Source organism: Prionailurus bengalensis, chromosome D1 (assembly GCF_016509475.1).
Source record: "Prionailurus bengalensis isolate Pbe53 chromosome D1, Fcat_Pben_1.1_paternal_pri, whole genome shotgun sequence".
NCBI classification, from domain to species: Eukaryota; Metazoa; Chordata; class Mammalia; order Carnivora; family Felidae; genus Prionailurus; species Prionailurus bengalensis.
Genome location: NC_057346.1, coordinates 31,204,809 through 31,226,863, shown reverse-complemented (window position 1 = coordinate 31,226,863; position 22,055 = coordinate 31,204,809). Strand labels below are relative to the sequence as shown.

Here is a 22,055-nt window from a genome sequence, read left to right as displayed (position 1 = left end):
AAGTAGGAAATTGGGTCTCAGACACCAAGGGTGGAAAACATTTCAAAGGGAAGAGATTGATGGCTGCTGATAAGTAAAATCAGAGAAGTCAGAGGCAATGAGGATGAACGCTTAAATTTATAACATGAGGTCACTGGCGATCTCAAAAAGAGCAGCGGCAGTGGAATGGTGAGGGTGGTAATGTGGTTCCCATGGTTTAAGAGAGAGAAGGGGAAAGGGCCTGGGGGGCCAGTGAGCATGGACATGGGGAGAGCTCTTGAAAGGGGAGCAGAGAAACACAACAGGCTTTGGATAGGGAAATGAGTCAAGAGATTTCTTTTAGAAGAGAGAAATAGGGGTGCCTAGGTGACTCTGTTGGTTAAGCATCTGACTCTTGCTTTTGGCTCAGGTCATGATCTGGGGTTCATGAGTTTGAGCCCCGCATCAGGCTCCCTGCTGAGAGCATGGAGCCTGCTTGGGATTCTCCCTCTCCTTTCTCTCTGCCTGTCCCATGGGCACAGGTGCGCTCTCTCTCTCTCTCTCTCACTCTCTCTCTCTTCAAAATAAATACATAAATTTTAAAAAATAAAGAAGAGAGAAAGAACATGTTGATATGCAGATGGGAATAATCAAACAGAAAGAGAAAATCTGATCACTGAGGGCAGAAGCAGGGAGCTCCTGGAGCAATGCCCTTGAGTAGCTGAGGGAGAAAGGGCTTGGTGCACAAGGGTGGAGCTGGGCCGGCACATCTACAGTAACAGGAAGAGAGGTTAGAGTCAGGGAGATGGATGCTGCTGGATGGAGAGCCACCATGGTCATCTACACTTGTTGCTCAGCCAGTTGCTGTCACAGCAGGGGCTACATACCCCCTGGGCAGTGGTCAGCCATCTCCACGATTTTGGCAGGGTTTGAGTAAGCCATCCTCGCAGGACACCCTCTCTGCAGACATGCAGACGCTTTCCAGTATGACCAACTCACCATTTCCAGCTTGTAGTCTGCAGAACACTGTTAGTGTCCTGAGTAAGTGCTCAGCAGAAGTGGGAGACCAGAGAGATCCATGTGACATGGATCCTCCAACCCTCTGAGGCCCAGAGCTTCGGGCCCAGTGCCATGCAAACAGGAGAAGCACAGATAGCAGAGAAACTCCACTTGTGGCTCAGGCCATTTGGGGAGGGGGGCGTGCACAGTGAGGCCAGGGTGCTGATCCCCCACCCTATCCCTGCACAACCTCCAGGTAGGCACCTCCATCCATGACTCCCTTTTGCAGGCCATCCTTGTTGTCTGAAGTCAAGAGCAATTCCACAATACCCCGGTCTTCCAAGGCCTATGGGGGGGGGGGGGAAGAAGGCAAGTCAATATTCACTCCTCAGAGCTCCTGCCACGTCACACAGCTGGGAAGGTGGCAGCCAGAAAAGAAAGAGGGAAAGATTCAAAATAAAGCATTTACCTCTCCACAGAAAATGGACAGAAACCCTCCTGTCTGTGCCCACCATGTTCAACAAAGCTCCTATCAGCTGAAGTCCAGCTGAGGCAGGGGTAGGGCTATCAGACTCTGACATCTCTTGGCTGCACCAGATCTGGCAAGGTTTCAGGTCTGGCTGGTGCCCTGTTCCCATCTAGGAACAGAGGGCAGCTCGGCAGGGCCAGATGCTATGCTGTCACCTAGCAGCTGACTACAGGGCTCTACAAGTGGGTCAGGCCTTCCTGATACCAGAAGCAAGCAGTCCATCACTTCCTCACACTGGGCCAGGGTGGGCTCTGTCCAACCACCATGCCCCAGCCACATGCCTATGACATGCTGCACATGCCCAGTAGAACAGGAGGCACTCCTTGCAGGTTGTAAATCAAATGAAGAACTGGAAGGAACACACACTGTGTTGAGATGCAATAACCATTTTACCACTCCAAATAACTGCTAACATTTATGGACCACTTACAGTCACGCCAGGCCTTCTGCTAACTACTTTACATAGACTAGCCTATTCAATCCTCACATTTAATAACTGTACAGATGAAGAGTCTCAGAGAGGTTGGATAAAGTGTTAAGGGATACAGAGCAAGTGAGCCAGTATGGACTTGAATCTAGAGTCTGCCCACCTTGAAAGGCTCTGCTTTGGGCCTATGGGCTCTTTTGGATTAGAAACCCCAGCAAGGGGGACTTTTCTATAATTTAACATGCAGATATTTTTATAAGATTGCTTATTTCAACCAAATTCTTTGGGAAACAGGTGAGGCAGAGAGATAATCCATGGGGTGCATAATGTTCATATCTAAACCTGATGCAAGTAAGGAAAGAACAGAGTGGGCCCTAATTCTCAGGGACAACAGAAGCCACAGAAGTTCAATCCATTAGGTAAGATAAGATGTTTATTAAAAGCCCTGGACCTACCACCTCACAACTGTCTAGCCAGTCATTTGCTGATATGTAACAGGCTTTGCCTTTGTTTGTACCTTATACATATAGCATCATGTGGGTTGAGAGGGTGTAACCATCTTTTACAGCTGTACTAGTTGCACTTGACTTTTCATGGCCATTAATCTATTGACTGCACACTGTAAGGGGTAATTACTATTACTGTTTCCTGACGACCAGTGATCTGCCAAGCAGAGTTCAGGGTCTTGTGTCTATAATCTCACTTCATTCCCAGAACAGCCTTAGAGAAAGCATTCTTGTCTCCATTGAACACATGATGAGGCTAAGGCTCAGAAAGGTGAGGTGACTTACCCAAGGTCATCCTATGCTGATGGTGTCCACATGTCCATTACACCCAGAAGAAGCTGCATGGCAGCTCAGGAGGGGAGCTGGGAGCTCTTGCTTGAGAGCAAGAGCTCAGGATGACAGGGGTGTGTGATGCAGCTTCTTTTTGTCCATCTGTCTCACATATGGTACCTTCCCCAGACACCAGGGAGGTGTTGACTGAGCAGGAGAAGCCCCTTAACAACTGCATTCTCCTCTCCACACCATCAGCAGAGCTCTTCTCTGCAGCTCAGGACTCAGTAAACAGCTGCTGGAGAAGCTCCAGCATTCAAGAGATAGTCCAAGGGAAAGAGTTACAGTGCAAGAAGCTCTCCTGTCCTGCACCCTCGTTGGGATCTTTCTAGCTAATTCAAAGGCAAAGAGGAAGCTGGAGGTGTGGTCTAATCAAGTCTGCAGTTGGGTTTGACTATCAGGGTGGAACTCTCCCCTTCCTGATTTTGGGAATGCCTCTTTCTGGAGACAGCCTTGCTCCCTACATGGGGCTTTCTGCAAGAGACAAAAAGGGAGCAAGAGTAGATGAAATCCTATACGCAGGAGTGCTTGAGCTCATTCTACCTACATGCAGGGACTGAAGTAATTTCCAGACAGAAAATGAATCTGCCTATGACAGTAGAAGAGATGCTGACATCATGGGCCAAAGCTAAAGCAGCTTTAATTAGGTGGATTCCCTGAGGCCACTTAACATTTCCTCAATGTTTCCTCTATAACCACTGCCAATGATCTATCAAAGTCTTATTTCTTGACTACTTACTGAGAACAGTCCTAGAACAATCCTGAGCCAAGTGATCTCACACACGCGCACAATTCAGAGAGGCAAATTCTCTCATTATCCCCACTTCAAAGAAGAGAAAATGGAGGTTTAGAAAAATAAAGGCCTTTTCTCAAGGTCTCAGCTACTAAGTAACAGAAACCAGATAGGCCTGTTCTTTAAAGTGTCATCTAGCCCAGCCCTTCTCTGATCTCCCATGCATTAAATCAATGGTTCTCAAACTCACACACACATTGGAATCAGATGTCTGAGGACCATCCCAGAGATTCTTATTTAATTGATATGCTATATGGTTTGGGCATAGGGATTTTTAAAGTGAATGTACAGACAAAGCTGGGAACCCTTGCTTTAGATGCTGGAATGGGGGCAGCCTTTATAGGGAGACTTCACTAATCCTCACACTCAATTAAGTCCATCCCTTTATTCTCAGCCACTGCAACCCCATATGTGTACTGCAACCCCCAATTAGACTCAATAAAAAGTAAATAAGTGATGACCTCACTGAAATAAAAGTATGGTGAAAGGATTCACTAATAAATGTGGTATTAATATGAGAAAAGTACTAGACCAACATGTCACATCACAGCCCATACTACATTCCAGAGGAAGGAATATGAAGAAATAAAGAGCTGATATTTACCTTCTTGATGTAAGGCATATAGGCGGGGTCTCTGTTATAGGAACCATATTCATTCTCCACCTGCACAGCAATGATGGGGCCTCCATGCTTGTACTGGAGAAAGAGATAAACAATCAGAAGCTGAATTTGTAGTGGAAGCTGTACTATCTAATTTCATCATACTTCTCACCCATTAGCAGCAAAATATTCCATTTGGAAGCAAAAGTCTCAAAAGATTTGATTATATAATTGAGAGTGATGTCAGTAAGACACAGAGAAAGTAGGGAGTTCCAGGCCCTGGTTCCCTATGGAAACATCAAACAATTAAAGACTAAATAAAATAACTTTATTTTATTAACTGGTCTGGAAACTAGTTAAATGTTTAAGCAAATGAAGAAAAACACATGTTTAAAATGATAGGAAATATCTTGGTGTTTTTGCTCATCCTTGCCCAACCTCCTCCCTGGCACAGTGTGGCATAATCCCAAAAGATCAATCTAATTCCCAGTTCCTTCCCTCAGGACAAAAGGAGCAAAATGGAACTTGTTTGTAGCCCACTTGTCTGTGGGATGCCCAGTAGACTAGTTTCTGTCTCATCTGATTTGGAGCTCAGACAGCAAATGTTGGCATAGTTTGGACCTCAGGCTAAAAGTAACACAAGGCAGTGGAGGTCACAGCATGTGAAAATTTCAGAGGTTCTACAGACTCATGTATGCCTGTGCAAGGGATTATAGGCAGAGGAATATGATAGAACATCTAAGGCCACAAAGGAAGGTGGGGTGAGACTCTTTGGAAAATTAAGACATGTAAAAGCAGCCAGGGAAAATTGGAGGCAGGGGTTTGGGGAAAGGCACACACACACAGGCCAGACTAGACACATACCCAGGAAACATCTGAGAAGATCTGGAGCCATAACCCCATGCTTATCTTAATGTGTAGGAGCCCACCAAATAGTGAACATGTTCCCCACAAGTCTGCAAAGACTATGAGAGGTGACTGTTGTTTCAAATGTCCAATTTTCAACAACAACAAAAACACAAGGCAAAGAAACAGGATAATACAGCTCATTCAAAGGAATAAAGTAAATCTCTAAAGAAATGCACACACTTAATAGACAAAGATTTTAAAACAATCGCCATAAATATGCTCAATGAGCTAAAGAAAAACATGGACAAAGAAATCAGGAAAATGCTATATCAGCAAAGTGAGAATATCAATACAGATAGAGAAACTATAAAATATAATAAATAAGATTTCTGGAGCTGAAAAATATATCTGACTAGAAAAAATTCACCATAGAAGTTCAACAGCAGAAGAAAGAATGGGCTAACTTGAAAACAAGTCATTTGAAATTATTCAGTCTACAGAACAAAAAGAGAGAATGAAGAAAAGGGAACAAAACCTGAGGGACTTATGCAACATCAGTAAGCAGACAAAAATACTCATTGTGGAAATTCCAAAAAGAAGAAAGAAAAGGGGCAGAGAGATTATTTGAAAAATTAATGGCTGGAAACCTCTCAAATTTGAGAGGACATGGGTATACAAATCCAAGAAGCTTCAGTGAACTCCAAGTAGCATTAACCAAGAGACGACACTAAGGCATATTACAATCAAACCGTCAAAGCCAAAGACAAAAAGAGATTCTTGAAAGGAGCAAGAGAAAAGCAACTTGACACATACAAAGGATCCCCAATAAGACTATCAGTGGATATCTCACCAGAAATCTGGCAGGGCAGTGACAGAAGGATGATATATTCAAAGTGCTGAAGGGGAAAAAAAAAAACTATCAACTGAGAATTCTGTATCCAGCAAAACTGTCCTTAAACAATGAGGAAGAAGTTAAGATATACTCATACAAATAAAAGTTGAGGGAATCTGATACCACTAGACTTGAGTTATGAGAAATGCTACACAGAGTCCCTCAAATTGAAATGAAAAGATGCCACACAGTGACTTGAAGCCCCTTGAAAATATAAGGTTCTCCTGTAAAGGTAAATATATTTTAAAAATGTAAAAACCGGAGTTGCGGCAAGATGGCGGCTTAGGAGGACGCTGGGCTCACCGCACGTCCTGCTGATCACTTAGATTCCATCTACACCTGCCTAAATAACCCAGAAAACCGCCAGAGGATTAGCAGAACAGAGTCGCCGGAGCCAAACGCAGACGAGAGGCCCACGGAAGAGGGTAGGAAGGGCGGCGAGGCGGTGCGCGCTCCACGGACTGGCGGGAGGGAGCCGGGGCGGAGGGGCGGCTCGCCGGCCAAGCAGAGCCCCCGAGTCGGGCTTGCAAAAGCGGAGGGGCCGGGCGGACTGTGTTCCGACAGCAAGCGCGACTTAGCGTCTGGGAGGTCAGAAATTAACAGCTCTGCTCGGAAAGCGGGAAGGCTGGAGGACAAAGGGAGGGAGAGCTGCTGAGCCCCCTGACAACAGAGCTCAGTTTGGTGGGGAACAAAGGCGCTCGCCAGCGCCATTTCCCCCACCCATCCCCCAGCCGAAATCCCAAAGGGAACCGGTTCCTGCCAGGGAACTTGCTCGCTCTGCGCAAACACCCAACTCTGCGCTTCTGCGGAGCCAAACCTCCGGCAGCGGCAGCGGATCTGACTCCCTCCCGCTGCCACAGGGCCCCTCCTGAAGTGGATCACCTAAGGAGAAGCGATCTAAGCCTGCCCCTCCTGCCCCCGAGCACCTTGCCTACCCACCCCAGCTAATACGCCAGATCCCCAGCATCACAAGCCTGGCAGGGTGCAAGTAGCCCAGACGAGCCACACCACCCCACAGTGAATCCCGCCCCTAGGAGAGGGGAAGAGAAGGCACACACCAGTCTGACTGTGGCCCCAGCGGTGGGCTGGGGGCAGACATCAGGTCTGACTGCGGCCCCGCCCAACAACTCCAGGTATACACCACACCACAGGGGAAGTGCCCTGCAGGTCCTCACCACGCCAGGGACTATCCAAAATGACCAAGCGGAAGAACTCCCCTCAGAAGAATCTCCAGGAAATAACAACAGCTAATGAGCTGATCAAAAAATATTTAAATAATATAACAGAAAGTGAATTTAGAATAATAGTCATAAAATTAATCGCTGGGCTTGAAAACAGTATACAGGACAGCAGAGAATCTCTTGCTACAGAGATCAAGGGACTAAGGAACAGTCACGAGGAGCTGAAAAACGCTTTAAACGAAATGCATAACAAAATGGAAACCACCACAGCTCGGCTTGAAGAGGCAGAGGAGAGAATAGGTGAACTAGAAGATAAAGTTATGGAAAAAGAGGAAGCTGAGAAAAAGAGAGATAAAAAAATCCAGGAGTATGAGGGGAAAATTAGAGAATTAAGTGATACACTAAAAAGAAATAATATACGCATAATTGGTATCCCAGAGGAGGAAGAGAGAGGGAAAGGTGCTGAAGGGGTACTTGAAGAAATCATAGCCGAGAACTTCCCTGAACTGGGGAAGGAAAAAGGCATTGAAATCCAAGAGGCACAGAGAACTCCCTTCAGACGTAACTTGAATCGATCTTCTGCACGACATATCATAGTGAAACTGGCAAAATACAAGGATAAAGAGAAAATTCTGAAAGCAGCAAGGGGTAAACGTGCCCTCACATATAAAGGGAGACCTATAAGACTCGTGACTGATCTCTCTTTTGAAACTTGGCAGGCCAGAAAGAATTGGCAAGAGATTTTCAGGGTGCTAGACAGAAAAAATATGCAGCCAAGAATCCTTTATCCAGCAAGTCTGTCATTTAGAATAGAAGGAGAGATAAAGGTCTTCCCAAACAAACAAAAACTGAAGGAATTTGTCACCACTAAACCAGCCCTACAAGAGATCCTAAGGGGGACCCTGTGAGACAAAGTCCCAGAGACATCACTATAAGCATAAAACATACAGACATCACAATGACTCTAAACCCGTATCTTTCTATAATAACACTGAATGTAAATGGATTAAATGCGCCAACCAAAAGACATAGGGTATCAGAATGGATAAAAAAACAAGACCCATCTATTTGCTGTCTACAAGAGACTCATTTTAGACCTGAGGACACCTTTAGATTGAGAGTGAGGGGATGGAGAACTATTTATCATGCGACTGGAAGCCAAAAGAAAGCTGGAGTAGCCATACTTATATCAGACAAACTAGACTTTAAATTAAAGGCTGTAACAAGAGATGAAGAAGGACATTATATAATAGTTACAGGGTCTATCCATCAGGAAGAGCTAACAATTATCAATGTCTATGCACCGAATACCGGAGCCCCCAAATATATAAAACAATTACTCATAAACATAAGCAACCTTATTGATAAGAATGTGGTAATTGCAGGGGACTTTAATACACCACTTACAGAAATGGATAGATCATCTAGACACATGGTCAATAAAGAAACAAGGGCCCTGAATGAGACATTGGATGAGATGGACTTGACAGATATATTTAGAACTCTGCATCCCAAAGCAACAGAATATACTTTCTTCTCGAGTGCACATGGAACATTCTCCAAGATAGATCATATACTGGGTCACAAAACAGCCCTTCATAAGTTTACAAGAATTGAAATTATACCATGCTTACTTTCAGACCACAATGCCATGAAGCTTGAAATCAACCACAGGAAAAAGTCTGGAAAACCTCCAAAAGCATGGAGGTTAAAGAACACCCTACTAACGAATGAGTGGGTCAACCAGGCAATTAGAGAAGAAATTAAAAAATATATGGAAACAAACGAAAATGAAAATACAACAATCCAAACGCTTTGGGACACAGCAAAGGCAGTCCTGAGAGGAAAATACATTGCAATCCAGGCCTATCTCAAGAAACAAGAAAAATCCCAAATACAAAATCTAACAGCACACCTAAAGGAACTAGAAGCAGAACAGCAAAGGCAGCCTAAGCCCAGCAGAAGAAGAGAAATAATAAAGATCAGAGCAGAAATAAACAATATAGAAACTAAAAAAACTGTAGAGCAGATCAACGAAACCAAGAGTTGGTTTTTTGAAAAAATCAACAAAATTGACAAACCTCTAGCCAGGCTTCTCAAAAAGAAAAGGGAGATGACCCAAATAGATAAAATCATGAATGAAAATGGAATGATTACAACCAATCCCTCAGAGATACAAACAATTATCAGGGAATACTATGAAAACTTATATGCCAACAAATTGGACAACCTGGAAGAAATGGACGAATTCCTGAACACCCACACGCTTCCAAAACTCAATCAGGAGGAAATAGAAAGCTTGAACAGACCCATAACCAGCGAAGAAATTGAATCGGTTATCAAAAATCTCCCAACAAATAAGAGTCCAGGACCAGATGGCTTCCCAGGGGAGTTCTACCAGACGTTTAAAGCAGAGATAATACCTATCCTTCTCAAGCTATTCCAAGAAATAGAAAGGGAAGGAAAACTTCCAGACTCATTCTATGAAGCCAGTATTACTTTGATTCCTAAACCAGACAGAGACCCAGTAAAAAAAGAGAACTACAGGCCAATATCCCTTATGAATGTGGATGCAAAAATTCTCAATAAGATACTAGCAAATCGAATTCAACGGCATATAAAAAGAATTATTCACCATGATCAAGTGGGATTCATTCCTGGGATGCAGGGCTGGTTCAACATTCGCAAATCAATCAACGTGATACATCACATTAACAAAAAAAGAGAGAAGAACCATATGATCCTGTCAATCGATGCAGAAAAGGCCTTTGACAAAATCCAGCACCCTTTCTTAATAAAAACCCTTGAGAAAGTCGGGATAGAAGGAACATACTTAAAGATCATAAAAGCCATTTATGAAAAGCCCACAGCTAACATCATCCTCAACGGGGAAAAACTGAAAGCTTTTTCCCTGAGATCAGGAACACGACAAGGATGCCCACTCTCACCGCTGCTGTTTAACATAGTGCTGGAAGTTCTAGCATCAGCAATCAGACAACAAAAGGAAATCAAAGGCATCAAAATTGGCAAAGATGAAGTCAAGCTTTCGCTTTTTGCAGATGACATGATATTATACCTGGAAAATCCGATAGACTCCACCAAAAGTCTGCTAGAACTGATACAGGAATTCAGCAAAGTTGCAGGATACAAAATCAATGTACAGAAATCAGTTGCATTCTTATACACTAACAATGAAGCAACAGAAAGACAAATAAAGAAACTGATCCCATTCACAATTGCACCAAGAAGCATAAAATACCTAGGAATAAATCGAACCAAAGATGTAAAGGATCTGTATGCTGAAAACTATAGAAAGCTTCTGAAGGAAATTGAAGAAGATTTAAAGAAATGGAAAGACATTCCCTGCTCATGGATTGGAAAAATAAATATTGTCAAAATGTCAATACTACCCAAAGCTATCTACACATTCAATGCAATCCCAATCAAAATTGCACCAGCATTCTTCTCGAAACTAGAACAAGCAATCCTAAAATTCATATGGAACCACAAAAGGCCCCGAATAGCCAAAGGAATTTTGAAGAAGAAGACCAAAGCAGGAGGCATCACAATCCCAGACTTTAGCCTCTACTACAAAGCTGTCATCATCAAGACAGCATGGTATTGGCACCAAAACAGACACATAGACCAATGGAATAGAATAGAAACCTCAGAACTAGACCCACAGACGTATGGCCAACTCATCTTTGACAAAGCAGGAAAGAACATCCAATGGAAAAAAGACAGCCTCTTTAACAAATGGTGCTGGGAGAACTGGACAGCAACATGCAGAAGGTTGAAACTAGACCACTTTCTCACACCATTCACAAAAATAAACTCAAAATGGATAAAGGACCTAAATGTGAGACAGGAAACCATCAAAACCTTAGAGGAGAAAGCAGGAAAAGACCTCTCTGACCTCAGCCGTAGCAATCTCTTACTCGACACAACCCCAAAGGCAAGGGAATTAAAAGCAAAAGTGAATTACTGGGACCTTATGAAGATAAAAAGCTTCTGCACAGCAAAGGAAACAACCAACAAAACTAAAAGGCAACCAACGGAATGGGAAAAGATATTCGCAAATGACATATCGGACAAAGGGCTAGTATCCAAAATCTATAAAGAGCTCACCAAACTCCACACCCGAAAAACAAATAACCCAGTGAAGAAATGGGCAGAAAACATGAATAGACACTTCTCTAAAGAAGACATCCGGATGGCCAACAGGCACATGAAAAGATGTTCAGCGTCGCTCCTTATCAGGGAAATACAAATCAAAACCACACTCAGGTATCACCTCACGCCAGTCAGAGTGGCCAAAATGAACAAATCAGGAGACTATAGATGCTGGAGAGGATGTGGAGAAACGGGAACCCTCTTGCACTGTTGGTGGGAATGCAAATTGGTGCAGCCGCTCTGGAAAGCAGTGTGGAGGTTCCTCAGAAAATTAAAAATAGACCTACCCTATGACCCAGCAATAGCACTGCTAGGAATTTATCCAAGGGATACAGGAGCACTGATGCATAGGGCCACTTGTACCCCAATGTTCATAGCAGCACTCTCAACAATAGCCAAATTATGGAAAGAGCCTAAATGTCCATCAACTGATGAATGGATAAAGAAATTGTGGTTTATATACACAATGGAATATTACATGGCAATGAGAAAAAATGAAATATGGCCTTTTGTAGCAACGTGGATGGAACTGGAGAGTGTGATGCTAAGTGAAATAAGCCATACAGAGAAAGACAGATACCATATGGTCTCACTCTTATGTGGATCCTGAGAAACTTAACAGGAACCCATGGGGGAGGGGAAGGAAAAAAAAAAAAAAAGAGGTTAGAATGGGAGAGAGCCAAAGCATAAGAGACTGTTAAAAACTGAGAACAAACTGAGGGTTGATGGGGGGTGGGAGGGAGGAGAGGGTGGGTGATGGGTATTGAGGAGGGCACCTTTTGGGATGAGCACTGGGTGTTGTATGGAAACCAATTTGTCAATAAATTTCAGAAAAAAAAAATAAATAAAAATAAAAATAAAAAAAAATAAAAATAAAAATAAAAATGTAAAAACCAGTATTATTCTAATTTTAGTTTATAAATCTACTTCTTATTTTTAACAGGATTTAAAAGACAAATGCATGAAAATAATTATTAATCTATATTAATGAGTACACAATATATAAATATGTGACTTGTGACATCAATAACATACAGCAAGGTTGAGCTGTAAAGGAGTAGTTGTGATTGTATGTGTGATTAAAGTTTAGTTGATATCAATATAAAATATAGAACATCATATCTTTAGGACAGTATTTGTAATCTTCATGGTAACCACAATGAAAATATCTATAGAATATACACAAAAATGAATGAAAAAGGAATCAAAACTTGTCACTATGAAAAATCAACTAAATACAAAGGAAGGTAGTAATAGAGGAAATAAAGGAGAAAAAAAGCTACAAAACATACAGAAAACAAATAACAAAATGGCCAAAATAAATGCTTCCCTAATAGTAACTTCCTTAAATGTAAATGTTTAAACTCCCCAATAAAAAGACATAGATTTGGACTTGAACAACACTATAGACCAAATGTACCATATCCACATATATAAACACTCCATCCAGTGACACAGTACACATTTTTCTCAGGTACACATGGAACATTCTTCTCCAGGAGAGATCATATTTTAGGCCACAACAGAAGCTTTAATACTTTTAAAAGATTGAAACCATTCAAAGCATATTTTCCAATCACAGTAGAATGAAACTAGAAACCAACAGCAGAAAGAACACTGAAAAATTCAAATTTCAAATTCCACGAATATGTGGAAATTAAACAACACACTCTTAAAAAACAACCAGTAACCCAAAGAAGAAATAATGGGAAAATCAGGATATATCTTGAGTCAAATGAAAATAAAAATTCAACATAAAGTTATGGGATGAAGCAAAAGCAGTGATAAGAGGAAAATTTATATCTATAAACACATTAAAAAGGAAGAAAGGTCTTAAGTCAACACCTAACTTTTCACCTTAATGAACTAGGAAAGAGAAATAAGCTAAACTTAAAGGTTTAATGAGGAAGGAAATAACAAAGGTTAGAACAGAGATAAAAAGAGATTTAAAAATAGAGAAAAATAAAAAAAACCCAAGAGTTAGTTCTTTGAAAAGATTAACAAAATTGACAAAGTTTTAGTGAGATTAACTAGCATAGCCACATTATTCACAATAGACAAAAGTAACCTAGGTGTCCACTGATGAATGAATGGATGAGCAAAATGTGGTCCAGAGATACAATAGATTATTATTAGGTCTTAAAAAGTAAGGAAATTCTGACACCCACTACAACACAAATGAATGTTGAAGACACTATGACAAATGAAAGAAGCCAGACAGGACAAGTATTACAGGATTCTACTTATATGAGGTACCTAGAGTGGTCAATTTCATAGAAACAGAAAGTAGAATGGTGGTTGGAAGGGGTTATGGAGAGGGGAAATAGGAAGTTAATATTTAATGGATGCAGAGTTTCAGTTTGGGAAGCTGAAGAAGTTCAGGAAATGGATGGTGGTAATGTTTGCACAACAATGTAAATGTACTTAATACCAGTGAACTTAAAACCACTTAAAAATGGTTAGAATGGTAATTTTTATGTTACGTAAAATTTATTTATTTTTTCTTTTTTTTTTTCAATGTTTTTTATTTTATTATTGGGACAGAGAGAGACAGAGTATGAACGGGGGAGGGGCAGAGAGAGAGGGAGACACAGAATCGGAAACAGGCTCCAGGCTCTGAGCCACCAGCCCAGAGCCTGACGCGGGGCTCGAACTCCCAGACCGTGAGATCGTGACCTGGCTGAAGTCGGACGCTTAACCGACTGTGCCACCCAGGCGCCCCAACGTAAAATTTATATTATGACAAAATTACCATAATAAAAATAAAATAATTATGTTATACTCAGAAAATGCTTTTTTAAAGAAAGGTCTAGTACATCATTTCCATATTTAAGAATGCTTCTAAGCCATACTCCTGGCATGACCTTCCCTAAAAACCACCTTCCCTAAAACCTCTACCTCCACCAATCTACTACAACTGCTGAATCATCTCAGTAATTCCATCTTCCTTATAAAAATGTAGGCCAAAAACTTCCTGGCTTGTTGCTTCTTTCATTATTAGGGCTTCCAGATTTAAGAAATAAAAATACAAGATAGCCAGTTATATGTGAATTTATAATGAATAAGTTTTTATATAAATTATGAATATTTTTAATGTAAGTATGTCCCATGTAACATTTAGGATATATTTATACTAAAACATATTCCTTGTTTATCTGAAGTTCAAATTTAACTTAGTACCCAGTGTTTTATTTGTCTACCCTACAGATGATCAAGTAGTTCCTTTGATCTATGTGTGCTGTGAACATTACAAACCATTGACTGAAGAGCAATTTTTATTGATGTACTAATTTTTTATTAATGTACTAATTTCTCAGCATGACTCTTATTTTTACATAAACTATTAATTATTCCCATTCCTGCTTTTTTATTGCTTCCAAATATTACATGCAATGATAAGATAATTTCTTCCCAAAATTGATTTTTATCACTTATTGAATGAAATAGGCACCAGACAGCACCTTTTTGATAGTAGAAAGATGTACCTTGAAAAGTCATCAATTGTAATTTTATAACTACAAAAAGTCCCGTGTATTACAGGTAAGGGCCTATCCATTTATGCTCTTTTTCACAAAGAACTGAGCCACTATTGGGATGCCAATCAGTGGGTTTTTCAGAATAAGACATCACATCGGACATTGTGTGGAATAATGTAAGCCCTTGTGCCTATCTCTTCAGCACTGAACCACCTAAAACAATATTGAAATACATCTTTTAAAAGACAACTATTGCAAACCCCTCCAATTATAGATCTCAGGCAGTGGGGAAGAATGTGTTCTGTATTGAAAGGAACTGGGAGCCCTTTGTCTGAGAGTTAACCTAGGACTGTCTACTTCCAGTAGGAAAATAGCTGAACTTCCAAGAAGAGTCTCCTTGCTTTTACCTGGAGTGGCACCACCCTGGACATCAGGTGATCAAAATAAAGGTCCACTGCTTCGGTGAAGCCCTTGTAAGTTGTTCTCAGCCTCATGCCAGAGTCTTGGAGTAACCAGCTTGAATAAAAGGGGGGTGGGAATTAGTTGCACTGTTTGTGGGTTTCTCTTGGCAGGAGATGGTGGGGAGAAAAGCAGTGGCTTCAGAGTGCTGGGGGTAAGCAAGACAATTCCCACCCCACCACCTCCACTCAGCCAGGAAGGCAGGAGATTGTGCAAACAGATTCAGGGGCAAACACTGCCAGAACTCAAGACCTGCACTCTGCACTTGTTTCCCTACCAAAAGACACCAGCACTGCTAGGGATTTTATTTCCAGCTTTATGGCTATGGTCTGGCTGCCAGTCATAGTGAGAAAAGCTTCTCACTGAATTCAAGGCCCAGCATGGAAGCATTTACTCTAAAATCTCATTACAAAGGGGTAAAGCCAAAAGGGTTAAAGAATCACTGGGACCAGATGCAACTTTCTGGTGTCTCCCAGAAAACTAAGCCTGACATGGAGGTCATGAGAGGCTAATCCACTTCTCATTCCTGTCCATCCATCCATCTGCTGCTCTCCACGCTGACCCTGTGACTCATTAACATCAGCCTCCACAGCTCTTCAGAGCTTAGTTCAGAGGAGGAGCTGCAGAGCAAGATTAGTTCTTCCCACAGCCTGTCCCTTGTGATCACATTTCCCAGGTGAACCCAGATCATTTGTTCCAGAGTTAGGAACTCTTCCTTCTCACTTGAAATTCTAAGTAAAACACTTATATTTTCTTAAAAGGGGTCTAATGCTTCACATCCTAAGTTGGAAGTCCTGAACAAGGTCAGAAAATTATCAATTTATGTTAGGTAAAAATGCAGGAGGAGAGAGCAGCTTCCTTTAGACTGACACCTCCACCCTCCATCTCACCTAAACCAGGTCTAGCTTCTCATCACCACTGGGTCTTTGCCTGTTTGGGCCTCCCTGGGGTGTGCCCACATGCCCATCCTCGATGCCAGGACCTGAGTGGACAATGCTGCCCAGGAGAAGGGCTGAGTGCTGGAGCTCCTGCTGTTCTGAGCTAACACTTAAATCCTGTCCTCCTGGCAGCTCTGGCTGGGCCTGAGGACATCACTGACACACAGATTTCTAATCCCTAGGTGCAGGGGGAGGGCACTCTGGCTGTGTGCATGGCCTTGTCAAGGGCACTCTTGCCAAGCTGAACAGCACAGAGACAGAGAAGTCATCCTGGAGAGCAAAGGAGATGGAGACAGAGCCTGCCTGGGATCCCTAGGGAAGGGCTGGGTGGAACTGGAGAAAAGAGAGAAAACAAAGCCTGGGCTAGTAGCTGTGTTACAGGGAGAGGCCATTCCCAAAGGAGACCACGAGGCAAACAGGACCAGCCTTCTTCCCTCTTGGGGTGGCATGGTATAGGAGAGAGTTGATCTAACCATCTGGAACACTGTGAGGATGGGAGAGATTACCCCTATTAACAAGGAAGTCTTTTTGCTGAAAATTAATCACAATGATGAGGACAAGGAATGAATGTGGTACCAGGTGATTACTGCCCAGATTTCTACTCCAGCCACAGAGCATTCTACTGACCTCAGTGGAGACTACACATTCTAACATAACTCATTAAAGCCTTAAATTTTAAGATAAAACATAAAACAAAAACAATAATTTGTTTCTCTAATACTTTATTAAGATAAAGTAACATCATTTAAAATGGCTCCCTTTAGGTCCCACTTATTCTGGAATGGTGTTTCAGTACAGAATGAAAAATATACTTCAATAGCAAAATTAAACCTACCTTTGTGATTAGCATTTTGCACAAGCACACAGGACAGCTCAAGCCACAGCCCCTCACAGCCCCGCTCACCTGGGCAAGCCCCCGAGGTCGATCTCACTGCAGATGTAGGGGCCTGGACGCAGAATCACCCACAACCCGATCTCTGCAGCCATCAGCACAAAGGCCCTAGGGAGGTCAGTGTCAGCAGCTCTCAAGACATCAGGGGGGGAGGGTGGGGATGAGCCTGGCACACATCACAAGGTGGTGGATCTACCTGGCTCCTCCCCTCCCTGCTTTCAGACGCCCTGCGAGCTGGGTTCTCCCCTGCCCCCAGCCCAGTACCTTCTGCATAGTTCTACTGGGGGCATGAGGACCAAGGACATCAGACAAGATACGGTGTGTGTGGGGGGGTGGGGGGTGGGGGGTGTTCCTAACAGTGAACGTGACCCCAACAGTCTTGCTACCCTACATGGGTAAGCCCTGTCCCAGCCCAGGTGCTGGACCACACTACAGAACAGGGCAGACACTGAAGATTGATACCTCTGAGCTGCAATGAAAAGGTCTGAGCTCAGAGGAGGCAAACTCAGACCCTGAGAGTAACAGGTTCATGTCTGGAGAGCATTTGGGTCCTGAGAACAAGGCTCCAGACCCCAGGCTGTCTCTGGTTCTCAATGCAGAATGGAGATGGCCCTTTGATTCCTGACCAACCCAAGGGGCCACCTCTTTGCCTCCCAGCCTTAGGCCATGCCACAGAAGCAGTGACAGCACTTACTCCAGGTCCAGGTTCCCAGAGAAGTCAAATTTGCCTCTTTCTGGCTCGTGGAGATTCCATGGAACATAGCTATAATAGAAGATAATTACAGGAATGAGCTTTTCATTTATTCCACTTCATCTTCCAGATTACCTTCTTTATCCCTAAAACCCATTATGATGGTCGAAGATGTATTTCTTAGGCACATTGTTTTTTGTTTTTGTTTTTTTGTTTTTGTTTTTTAATTTTTTTTTTCAACGTTTATTTATTTTTGGGACAGAGAGAGACAGAGCATGAACGGGCGAGGGGCAGAGAGAGAGGGAGACACAGAATCGGAAACAGGCTCCAGGCTCTGAGCCATCAGCCCAGAGCCCGACGCGGGGCTCGAACTCACGGACCGCGAGATCGTGACCTGGCTGAAGTCGGACGCTTAACCGACTGCGCCACCCAGGCGCCCCGGCACATTGTTTTAATGGTATCAGGACTGGAACCAAGAACTAACTGAGGAGATCTAGGGACCTTAGAGTATCCAGGGCCAGTCCCTGGGTGGCTAACAACTCATCTCCTTAGGAGAAGGGAGAGAAGGCCAGTAAGATTTGGGTGAAGCATAAGATGTGATCACAGGTCAGCTTGAGCATGCACTCCCCCATGTTCCTTCTTCCCTCCCCATGTCTCCTGTTCTCTCTTTATCAGCTAGTGGAGAAAAGGTAACTTTCTAAGAGAGTAAGTTAAAAGTAAGGTAAGAGGAAACCTCTGATCAGTCCTGTTTTTACTGAAGCAACCAGAATTTCAAATAACTTTTTCCTTATCTTCTAAAGAGAAGATAAGGAAATAAAGTAAGTTCTTCAAGGGGCCCAACTCAAGGGATGTATGATAGTAACACAGCTGCTCCTCTCCTGGGCTCCCACCCACCCCTGACTTCCAGTGAAGCCCCTTCCAATTGAGACTCAGGAGCTCCACATTTAAGGAAATACACATTACTCAGATTTTATAATGTAAGATGCTTAGCCTACAATGTTCCCACCAGCTTCAGGAGTCCTGTGATGTGTGAATGTACCCTCAGGATCAGAACTTACATACACAAATAAATGGATCCTTTTAAGTAATCCTTCTGGAAAATTATATACATGTGTTTCAACTGTGCTGTTATAGCCCAGAACATTCCTGTAATTCTTTTTAGAATTTATCTTCAGAGCTGCTTCAACAAACCACCCAAGAAAATCCACATCCTTGATCTGTAATCACATATTTTTTTCCTGAAAATAGAATAGCCCAGCCTGATATAACCCACTTTATTTCATAGACTTGGATCCAACTATCTTGGCAGTTTTGAAAAATAAATCCACAGAATGATAAGATTCTTCACAACTGAGCATATTTTTAACTGATTCACATATTCAACATTGTACTGAGTGCCTATCATGTGCCTGTCATTGTGGTCAGTGCTAGACTGGAAGCCATAGTGCTCTGAAGATAATTCTAAACAGGAATGCTGAAAGGTGATGAGAACTTCCTTAGGAAGCTATTTTTAAAAAGATCACACTCATTTGCTAAATAAGTTGGGGGGTGGAGTGCTTGTTTAAAATATACATACATATATATATATACATACATATATGTATATATATATATGATAATTTAATCACCTCCACCCCTACACTCCCCTCCTTCACTATATTCCTTCGTGTATACACCATTGTTCTTTCTATGCCTCTAAACCTTACATCCATCCTGTCTCCTCATCTGCACTAGTGGGGAGTGCTGTGCAGATGAAGAAAAGGAAGGTGTCATAGCTGGCAAACCTAAGCAGGAGTGTGGGTGACCTGATCCTCCTATATTTTTCCTCACAAAGCTTAGCACAAAGATTCTCTTCAGGGACTGCTCAGGTCCAGGATCTGGCAGTGCTCCCCCATCCTGACACGATGGAGACCTACAGGCTAGGCTGCCTAGAAGCAGCCCAGGACACAGATGCCACAGATGCCAAAGCTCCGGCGGGGGGGGGGGGGGGGTGGCAGCACTCACGTGGTGAGGGTATTCAAGCCACAGGCTTTCATCTTCAGCAAGCGGTCCCTCCAGTATTCCTTGGGCACCCGGAAATAGTGCACAGAGCCCCCAAAGATCCAGAAGGTGGAGTCCTCCAGCATGAAGTGTTGGCCGTTGGCCTGCAGCCCTGATTGCCGGTGTCTCAGCCATGCAGGGACCAGATTATACCAGTCCAACCTGCAAAGAGAAAAGGCAGCTGGCAAGGCTGGCTTATCTTCAGCAATGAGCAGCACAGAGTGTTAGGAGACAGGGTTCTTCTCCACAGGCCTGCTTCTGAGGCCTTCAGAAAAGGCTCCCCACCCTCCGACTTAGCCAAACCTTGAAAGGCATCTTTCTTCAGCACACTCATATGCACCCCACTGTAGGGGAAAAGCAAGCTGAGACTATAGTCAGGAACAAGACAAACACAATGGTCAATATGGAGACTCTGCTATGGGGACAGAGGGCGAGGTGGGGGCACACGGCACGGAATGGATATTCTCAGGGGGCGCGGGGTGCCCAGGGCAGGTGTGGCACGCAGGTTCCTACAATGGCCAGCTCTTGTAGGCCATTTGACTAAACATCAAAGGAGCAGCTACTTCAAATAGTACCTCTGAGCCACATTGTGGTCACAGCTGCCTGGCTTGAGGTGCAAATACCTGGAAGGAGGTATCTGGGTTAGAAACAGCATTTATTCATTGACCAAATTTCCAAGTCTTAATTATTATCTAAAGATCAAGTTGAAGTGATGATCTAGCACAACAGAGAGCCCCACCTGGGAGGGCTGTTGGAAAGTGTTAGTCCCTGGAAAAGCAACTCGACCAAGCGGAGCCCACTCAAATTGATCCCCATGACTAGAATTCCCTCCCTCTCTTTTCTCCCCAGTCTCCAAAGGCCATGAGAGAAACCCAGAAAGAGACGCTGGAGGAGCCAGGACATTCAAGAGAGTTGGAGAGAAAGAACCTCAGCTAGGCCAACATGGCAGAGAAGTAGGGGGACCCATACTTCCTGCCACTCTCAAACAAAGAAGTGCAGAAGCCAAAGGACTTTGAACACCAGAGCCTGGGAGGAAAAGAGACTGAATCTACTAGGAAGAAAATGGGGAAGCTGGAAAGAAGATAGGTGGGTAACTGCAAACTGGGGGAGATAAAAAACAGCCACATGGGCACGGAGCGGAGGCACTCCCTTCAACGGAGAGACAAAGGGAAAAGAAAGAGGGGCTAGGGAAGTGCAGGACCGTATCTGGACAGGAGAAAGACCAGGGACTGAGACTGAGAGGGATCCGATCTCTAACTGCAGGGCTTTCTTTGGACTGGAGCTGGCTCCCTGTTGGTGCACCTGGAGAGGAGGGGAGCCTGGGTGTGGTGGTAGATCAGGGGCTCAGTCCTCAGTTGGAGGAAGTGGTTCCCTCCCTGGAGGGCTATGTGATAGTACAGAATCTGTCTGTGTCCGCCACTCCTGGGCACAGTGGCTGGGCCAAGGGTGCAGTCTGCAGGAGGAAAAGGCTGCCATCTCTCTGGAGTGCTGTGGGAAAAGACAAAGCCTGCCTGTGTCTGCCACCCCGGGGGCTCGTGGCGAAGGTGGTGGCTCTTGGTCCCCAGTAGGAGAAGGCTGTCCTCCCTGAAGTGCAGGGGCACAGACAAAGCCAGCCAGGACCACATATCCGTCACACTGAGAGGCGCTTCCCCAGTGCCAGAGTGCACAGAGTGGGACTTTGAATCCTAGTCAAGCACAGGGTCACAGGAGTTAGTGGAGCGAGAAGGACCTCCCCACCTGTGCCCTCAGCACAATAAGGACGACTCAAACAGAGTCCATCGGGTCCAGCTCCATGGAGAAGAGACTGGGGGATCACCATTCCACACACCACCACCACCAAGGTGGGGCCTCAGGGATCAGTACTGGGGCCCAGAGTGGAGGTGGGTCCAGATTATGCCAAACCATGCCCCTCTGTGCTGGGTAACTGCGTATCACCACAGCAGCACAGACCCTGCAGACAGCTACTCCCGACAAGCGACGCAGCATTGCCTGGATTAACTCTAGGTCAATTCTGGATATATAGATATATTCTCCATCCCCCCCCCCATTTCTCCTCCTTATCTCTTCCATGCCCTAGGCTGGTTACTCTGGTTATTGTCTGTCTAAACAGACATATTTAATCCATTGTCTTGATACATGTTCTACACCTCCTTATTTACACTCCTTTCTCTCTCTCTGGAATAATCAAGCAATATAGTTTCTCTGTCTGGGTAACTTTATCTGTTTCCTTTTCCCTGCCTCCTTCTTTATTTTCCATTCTCTTCATCTGGATTAAGCCTTTTACCTCTCTGTCTAATCAATGTTTATCTTTTCTCCCCCCC

General features: G+C 43.7%; 1 protein-coding gene across 3 annotated transcripts in view; it reads right to left on the bottom strand.

The window, feature by feature from the left end:
• The window catches only part of LOC122483171 (beta-galactosidase-1-like protein 2), a 57,240-nt gene that overhangs the window by 17,483 nt on the left and 17,702 nt on the right, over window positions 1–22,055 (bottom strand). For 2 of the 3 annotated variants that reach the window (XM_043579869.1, XM_043579872.1), the window contains 7 exons: window positions 20,310–20,357; window positions 19,699–19,896; window positions 17,698–17,766; window positions 17,016–17,111; window positions 15,122–15,230; window positions 4,147–4,239; window positions 1,222–1,303 (listed from right to left, as the gene is read on the bottom strand). In XM_043579869.1, the coding sequence (XP_043435804.1) occupies window positions 1,222–1,303; window positions 4,147–4,239; window positions 15,122–15,230; window positions 17,016–17,111; window positions 17,698–17,766; window positions 19,699–19,896; window positions 20,310–20,357 (695 nt within the window). The remainder of the gene's footprint in view (window positions 1–1,221; window positions 1,304–4,146; window positions 4,240–15,121; window positions 15,231–17,015; window positions 17,112–17,697; window positions 17,767–19,698; window positions 19,897–20,309; window positions 20,358–22,055) is intronic. The other variant, XM_043579870.1, reaches the window with a different exon arrangement.